At 44.1% G+C, this 8,043-nt stretch overlaps 1 protein-coding gene across 2 annotated transcripts; it reads left to right on the top strand.

The window, feature by feature from the left end:
• Positions 1–460: 460 nt before the first annotated feature.
• On the top strand, positions 461–7,512 carry LOC149325149 (uncharacterized). Of its 2 annotated transcripts, none has more exons than XM_089563138.1 (4): positions 461–696; positions 2,211–2,264; positions 5,199–5,274; positions 7,415–7,512. In XM_089563138.1, exons 1-4 carry the CDS (start codon positions 499–501, stop codon positions 7,423–7,425), a joined length of 339 nt encoding a protein of 112 aa, XP_089419264.1. In that variant the 5' UTR covers positions 461–498; the 3' UTR covers positions 7,426–7,512. The 2 variants fall into 2 exon arrangements, with proteins under 2 accessions (XP_089419264.1, XP_089419265.1); XM_089563139.1 differs by having other exon boundaries at positions 7,383–7,512.
• The last annotated feature ends 531 nt before the right edge of the window (positions 7,513–8,043 follow it).

Below are 8,043 nucleotides of genomic sequence, written 5' to 3'. Positions count from 1 at the left end.
TTACGACAGACCCACATGTTCAACTCTTATGAACTTGCAAATGTCCCGGAGGCGAATGAGGGCGAATTTGTGGAACCTCCGCGTAGGTGGACATTTATATTCGCGATTCGGCTTACGATAACTCCAGAGAAAGAAAAACGGCCGTCTATCTGATCCGTGCTGCTGCCCGCGCGGACAGCGGTAAGGCGTTAAGCGTGGCGTCAAGTTTAGCTTCCTCCGCACTGCTGTCCGCTATCGGGTTTCGCGCCGCTCTTATCTGCGCTGACAGAGACTTCTCATCCCTCTCTCTTCGAATGCGAACTGTGCCTACTTGAGCCGAAGAGAGTTAAGCACGAACGAAAACCTTTCCCATTAGTGCACGATGGCTCGTTAATGGCAGGCTGGAGTCAAATCAACTGCGCAGGCCCTGACGTTTAGCAGTGTGCACTGTAGGCCTATTTTCTGCTAAGTGAAGCAGCGATTGCACTTGGCAGCTTGTTCAGGCCAGGACGTCTGAAGATGAACAGAGACTTTTTGACTACAGCATTTCCCGTCATACTGGCGCTAGTCGCCAGCGACAAGAGCGGGAACGAACAAACGCTGACGCTGGGACTGTTCCCCGAGTTCAAGCTCTACAACGTCAGCCTGTGGGAGCCTAGCGGAGATGACTGCGGGGACGCTTCGCGGCTTGTCAGCTGGCAGCGAATCTACGCTGAGGTGAATCGCCATCCTTCGGACATTTTTGGCCGAAAATTACCAGCTTTTAAAAATTTCGTCTTTTAAGCATCTCGGATGTTTGCGTGGTGCCGGAGCATTTTGAGCAGGTGCAGAAAGGAGGGCAGCTAGCAAGACCAGAGTGTTCAGTAAACAATTCTACAGTGCTCTTCGTGACAAGTGTAGGAGGATGCCGGCAAAGGTGATAGCAGTGCCGATTTATGGAGCAGTTACTATGAGCTTAGGTTATGCCCATGGCTAAGGATTTGCATTTTGTCGCAGTCGCTTAATATATGCGTTGGAGAAACACAGTCGAAGAACCTGTTTTTGTTCATCCATGGAAACCTCTTAAGCGCCCTTTTGTGTATTACAGTATGAAGGGTGGGGAAAAGAAGAAAAATTTTAAATTGGTACTGACAGTAGTGTATGAATGAATAAAATGTTCATAATTGCGCAATTTTAACCTATTGTGGCTCATGAGTCTTACACAGCTAGATACACAGTAAAGATGCATACAAAGTTCAATTCAAAAGTGGTTTACTAAAATGTGTAAGTAAACGGCAAAAAAGGTAGTTCCGAGTAAAAGAACGCAGAAGGTTGGAAGTAACTGCGCATGCTATAAAGAAATGTTCACGAGGGTTACAATACACCACAACTGGAACTCAGTTGCTCCTTAGTTGTGCTTTTACTTGCTTTTGGTCGGGCTTCCTTTTATTTTCTCGTGGTTTTTGTCTCATTGATACACCGATGGGAATACTTCGAGAGGCACTGTTCGTCTTTCAATGTGTGCAGACCAGGTTTTACTCCAATGTGCTTCAGGATGTGTAGCATCATTCCGTTGCCGTTGTTTAAATGAGACTCTGGCAACAGGCAATGTACCAACCAAAATTCAGTGTTGGTAGGCAGACACAAATAGCCAGCGTGCTCTAAACGTCGTATGTACCTGTTGTGAGCGTTATTAGGGAAACAAAAATATTATTCTAAAAATTAACCTTCCAAAAATAACTAATGCTGAAAAAATTGGTGTACTATTTTGCTTGGAAACTTTTAGATTCGGTTTCGCGAGAGTAGCACGAAGTTGCAACCTTGGCTGTATCTTTGGATTATTGTTAACTAGAAAATAATCTTTCGTGCAATTTTTCCAGCAATGAAAGAGTATTTTGACAAAAAAATTTTAAATCAAATTTTTTGCAAAAATATTGAGTTCAAAGTGGCCTCATGACTTCAATAAAGAAATGCCCTTTCGGTTACGCTTTCGACTACGTAACGAAGTCAAATTTTGCAACTTATTCAGGGGGTGTGGACGTCGGACTTCATTGAAATATTGTATTTCCTATAAACCACATTTCAGGCATATGCTATTGATATATCTTTAGTGAAAAACTGACTTATATCTTTAGCTTGCAGTAGATATCAGTATTAAAGGAAATTTTATTACAAGAAGAATTGGTACGTAAATTTCACAATACTATCTACATTTCCTCCAACAAACATGTTTCCAACGATTTCTTTTGCAGTCATCTCTCGTTCTGCGGTATGATCGGCTACAAGAAGGGCGGTACTGCGTAACGGTGAGCTTCTTTGAGACGTCATCACATCACCGCCTAGAATATAGAGCGTATAGCGCGAACGGTATTCATGCTATTTTTGAGAGATTAAGAAAGGCCTTCTGGAACATAGCGCCAGATTTGTGCTAATAATTTATCGGGGTCTGTCACCGACCCGACAGAAGGCAACACTTTGGTTGCAGCCACAGCTCTGTCAGGAATTTAAGGTAGCATTTTGTAAGACGATATCACAAAGAATCTTCACTGCCTTTCTACTTGCGTCTTCCTCTGGTAACAGTGCAGAAGTGTGCAACGTTTGTGCTTGAAAACAATGAACGAGTCGAGGTCATAAAGGTAATGAAGCAGTCTTCCTTTCAGCCATTCGCTTGCCGTCGATCTTCCTTACTGCGTATTGCCTTCAGCACATTGTTGCGAAAGCAACACTACGCTAGACGCTGAGCCATTTCGCGGAGCTCTGGGAAAGCCAAGCTGCGCATGCGCTAGGAGCGGGTGACGTCACACGACGCGCAGCTGGCGCGCCGGGGCCGCCGCCGTCGCCGCGCGCTCTCCATCGCCTCGCCGACTGTTTCCCTTTCTCTCTCCCTCTCCGTTCCTCAAATACAATTTTCATTTTCTTCGAACGGCGTACCTCCCGCATACCAGGCGGATATTCAAACCACTATGCCGCCAACAATGGCTCTTTGAGAGCTGTGCAGGTTTCTTTTTAGCCGCGTGACTGAGCTGGAGTGGATGCTAATGAGTGATTACTCCAATATTACCAGCCACCAATTAGGCTCAATATAGCTCGGCTTTCATTTACTGATATGCGTGTTATACACGAAAACGTGGACAACGATCTTCTGCTCTTCCACAGCGCTACATTAGCACGAAAACAGTGCCAACTTCAATCACTCCTTCTTAAACGCTTTGTCTTTCCGGCGGCTTTCCCAGGCCTCTGAACAAAGCTGCACTAGTTGCAACAGCTCCTGTAATCGGGCCTATGCTTCTTCGCTGTCGTCCCCGTTTCTTCTGCGGTGCCACTTTCCACGATCGAGAAGGAGCTCTCTCAATATCAAGACGCCTTTCAAAGACTTCTGGTTGGAGGTGAGGGCTCCGCCGCACGGATTCAGTCTTCAGAGCTTCTCAGCTCTCAGAAACCGATGTAAACGCTTGTCTCGACTCAAGGCACCGTTCGGACAGCCTTCAGGCGATCTGGGGGTTTTTTGAACATATTTACTCGATAGCCACATCACATTCCTTAGACTCCCTTCTCTCTGTCACAGCGAGACATTTTTCAACGTGCCAGGCGGAATCATTCTAAAGCAGCAAGAACAGCAAACCGAAACCAAAACCCAGTCCGATCCGTGGCCGAGGACGATGCTTCGCGTGACGCAGCAATCACTTCACGAACATTAGTAGAAAAACTCTCGTACGGGCTTTTAATTGTTGAAGTAGAAATAAAACGAGGAGTCCTTTCATGAAATACCTGAGACGACATGACACAAGCCTCCAAATTTTGTTAGTAAAGAGCGGAGTTAGTAATAATGTGTGTCGAATATTCGTGACGTCGGAAATGCTATGCTGCCTGTATAGAAATCAACTGAGCTGCGGCCACGGAAACACAAAATCCTAAAATCCATTTGCGCTGGAATGAAATGTCGCATGGCTCCCAATCCTGGATCACAGATCAAAAACGGGCTGATGACATCCTAGTCGAAATCGAGAGGAAGAAGTGGGCTTCAATAGGGCATGTAATGCGAAGGCAAGATAACCGCTGGTCCTTAAGGGTAATGGAGTGGATTCCAAGAGAGCGCAAGCGTAGCAGGGGGCGGCAGAAAGTGAGGTGGGTGTACGAGGTTAAGAAGTCTGCGGGAATAGGGCGGCCGCAGCTGGCGAAGGACAGAGTTATTTGGAGAGACATGGGAGAGGCCTTTGTCCTGCAGTGGGCGCAGTAAGGCTGGTGCTGATGATGATCTCGAAATACCCCCAGAGCTGCCCTTCAGACGTAGCAATACTTCGGCGTTTTGCTTTCCTGTGCTGAACGCTTTAACGTTAAAGGGTCACAGAACAGCGTATTCGAGCTTGGCTTAAAAATGTTTGCATTATGTAGAGTACAGAGGGCAAAACGCATGTCTAGAACAGCCGGACTGTGTGTTCCGCAGCTCCCAAAGGCGCTGCCACCAGGAAGGCAAAAAATGACGGTGAAATCCTACGAGTTTAACTGGACATGCTTACATCCAGACCATTTTAACCTAATGTTATCGCTAGATATCGCGTGTTCAGCCAGAAACACGCAGAGAACGTGTTATAGGGAAGCGTTTTGACCTCTGTACGGGCCACCGAGCGTTCAAGCCTCGCACGAGGCCTCAAAATCGAACCGGAAATTTGCAATACATTTACATACATACATTTAAACTTACAATACATTTACATTTTACAGTACATACATTTACATATAATACATTTACAATACAGAAATTTTTTGACATTTTTTAAAAATTCGCGCTTTCCCACCTCGCTGCAACGCGTGATGCCACGCTTTCGAGTGAAACCTGGCATACGACGACGTCTGCTGCCGAATGTTATCATTGGTTCGCCGCGCCTAATTCTTTCTGACGTCACGCAGCTACCACGGCCGCGGCCGCTCCGCGCGCGCCGGCAGGCGGCAGCAGGCGGAGATAGGAGAGGGGCGAGTGGGTGGGGCCGGCGGAGGAGCGCCAACGGTTTGACGCGCGAAAATTGTTGAGAGGAGAGGGAAAGGCTGATTGCATATGACTGCATATAACTAACTGCATATAACTCGGCTTCCGCAAAACGCATTAAAAAATTTCCTGCTCGAATATATTTGTGAAGCGGCGCCCTTTGTCATCCAAGAAACACCGCAAATTTATTGAGAACCACGGGAGAGCAGTGTAGTGAAAGAATCTTTAAAAACTGGCATGCTCTCTTAATTTCCAGGCTGACCCGATAACAGCGGATTGTTTTCCCACGGACTTTTGCCACAGGTTGTCAACCTCGACTTTCTACATCAAGTGTAAGTTGCGATTTTTCATATCTTACTGCAATAATCGGTAGATTTTTCACAGCCGCGTTTTGTGTAGCTTTACAAACGTACGGAGCTTTCCGAACGTCAGAGAAAAAGTGAAAATTTAATGATTAGAAAGTTATACATGATTCGGTTTTTGTGGAAAGCTCTGTAACTGATCGAGTTTTATTTTTAATAACTAAAACTTTTATTGCCACGTGCCAATGAAAACTGGCACTACAGCAACACTGCAAAACTTACACAGTTAGGCTCGGCCTGCCGGCGACAAATCTAGCTCTTGTGGCAATAAAGTTTTATTTATTTTATTTATTTATTTATTTACATACCTACAGGGCCCTTGCGGGCATTAGTGTAGGGGGAATGAAAAAAACAATATAAGTGCACAGAAGATATAATTCAGCAGCAAATCTAAAAGCATGAAACATCACTATTTGCATCCCTTAATCACACTGTATTATGGTAATGGAAACACAGGTATGAGAAGTTAAAAGAAATGCTAAAACCCATTAAAAAGAATATTTTTGAGATCCTGGATAAAAGACGAAGGGGTCCCGGAAACAATTTCGGCAGGCAAACCATTCCACTCGTGCACTGTTTTAGGGAAGAAGCTGTTCTTAAATAAGTTTATTCGACATGCATATTCACGCACATTTCGGGAATGGTCCGTTCGTGCAGATACATAAGTTGGTTTTTTTAGATATTTATCTTTATCAATGCCTGTTCTAGTGTTAAGAATATTGTAAAAAAGCGATGCCAATTAATTCCCGCATGCAAACAGACATAGTATTTTTAGATTTCGCAAAAGCGTTTGATAAAGTCTCGCACCCTAAACTGTTACTTAAAATCAGATGTATATTTCAAAATGAAACAATAACTAAGTGGTTTAGGTCCTATCTTTCCTGTCGAGCATAGTATGTTCAAGTTCATGCTCATAAATCCAGCATTAGTCGAGTAGACTCCGGCGTTCCGCAGGGTAGCGTCCTGGGCCCGCTCCTGTTTTTGATTTTCATGAATGACTTGCCTAAAGAACTCAGTGTACCGGTCCGATTGTATGCAGACGACTGCATCATTTATAAACAAATTGGTACTCTGGAAGATCATGTGGAAATAAATTTAAATTTGCAAAAAATCAGCGAATGGTGCAAAAGGTGGCAGATGGTATTAAATCCAAATGAAACAGTTTTTATGACCATTACAAGAAATAAAACTATCTCAGATTATAGTTATAGTATCAATGATAGAATAATAACCAGGGTCAATAAATACAAATATCTTGGGTTAACACTTGCTTCTGACTTACGTTGGAATTCACACATAGATAATGCATGTTCCAAGGCCTCAAAAGCACTCTGGAGCCTCAGACGAAATATGCATAGTGCAACCCCTTCAATCAAATGTCTGGTTTTTAAGAGCTTGATAAGGCCCATTCTCGAATATGGAAAAATTGTTTGGGACTCCCATACTGCATTCAATTGCTCTAAGCTGGAAAGAATTCAGCGTCTCGGTGCTAGGTTTATATTTAATAGGTACCGAAATTCTGATTCCCCAACGTCTTTGTGTAAACGTGCTGATTTGGAAGCGCTCGATTTTAGAACCAAATGTGACAGGCTCAAGTTTCTTTTTCAGATTATTAACCGCAGCTTGAAAATAAAGCGTTCAAAGTACTTTGAAATTAAAACTGGAGAAATATCAAGCCATCGTCACAGCTTGTACATACCAATGCCCACAGTGCAGAATGATTGCTTTAAATTTAGTTTTTTCCCAAGAACAATTAAGGAATGGAATATGCTACCAAACTCTGTTGTCACCTCACAATCACTTAGGGAATTTTTAGATAAGCTGCATGATGTTTTATTGTCTACATGAAATATATGCCAGTGTTTTATTTTTTGTATAAGTGGTGAACGCTTTATGTACCGAATTTTTGCCCGTTTCAATGTTTGCGTTTTTGCTATTTTTTATACCTCTTTATCCACTCCTGTTATAGCCCGTGATCTGGGCTAACAGTATAAATAAATGAAATGAATGAAAATGAAATAGCACCGCTTTTATCCTAATGTTTTCTATTTTCTTGTTTCTCTACATTCTGTTCGCAGGAAAATGTTATTTTGCTGTTTCTCTGCTGCAGTTCCAAGTTGACAAAAGAGACTGGACCTCGGTCAAGCTTACGAGCTCCTGTCCTTGGTCTCTGTCTATTTTTGAGGAAATAAAATATTGATTGATCGATTATTTCTGTCACTATTGGACCCTCGTGTGATTGCTCATTAATGGGAAGCTTTGGAGCCATCATTTGTATTCTCTGTCACCGCCGGACACGCGGATTATCACTGTATGTTCGCAACTCGAAACTCTACCAGATCATGATGGAGCGATCATTATCACTGGCGACAACTGCTACAATGCTTGCGATAGCGGCGGCGGTGGTCTAGACAGCTCGGTTTAAAGGTTGAGATTGTCCTCACATCGAGCGCGGCTGAAAGTAACGAGCATTCTCTTCCCTACGACCGCTGGATGCACGTGTTGTCAGCTCGGTTGCTGAGTTGCCTTCTGTTTGTGTACCCTAGTTCGCCTAACAGTGAGTTAGTTGGTTTCATACGCCAGCTGGCCCGTCTGTCATCCACGCCGGTCTCTGCTCGCTGACATCCTCAGAAGACATTTAGTGGAGGTGCTCAACTGCCAGCCTGTCGTGCCTCTGGTGGTGGACCTTAGAGCGCAGTTCTCATGCCTGTTTTCCGCCAGCCCCGTAAACCGCCAACA

This window comes from Amblyomma mixtum, chromosome 10, assembly GCF_055824585.1.
Source record: "Amblyomma mixtum isolate Tamu chromosome 10, ASM5582458v1, whole genome shotgun sequence".
Classification (NCBI taxonomy): domain Eukaryota; kingdom Metazoa; phylum Arthropoda; class Arachnida; order Ixodida; family Ixodidae; genus Amblyomma; species Amblyomma mixtum.
This window is presented reverse-complemented; position numbering and strand designations above follow the sequence as displayed.

Coding starts and splice junctions, on each gene's coding strand:
- LOC149325149 (XM_089563138.1), top strand. CDS start 499: ATGAACAGAGACTTTTTGACTACAGCATTTCCCGTCATACTGGCGCTA. Junction 697..2,210: donor GGCAGCGAATCTACGCTGAG/GTGAATCGCCAT, acceptor TTTCTTTTGCAG/TCATCTCTCGTTCTGCGGTA. Junction 2,265..5,198: donor AAGGGCGGTACTGCGTAACG/GTGAGCTTCTTT, acceptor CTTAATTTCCAG/GCTGACCCGATAACAGCGGA.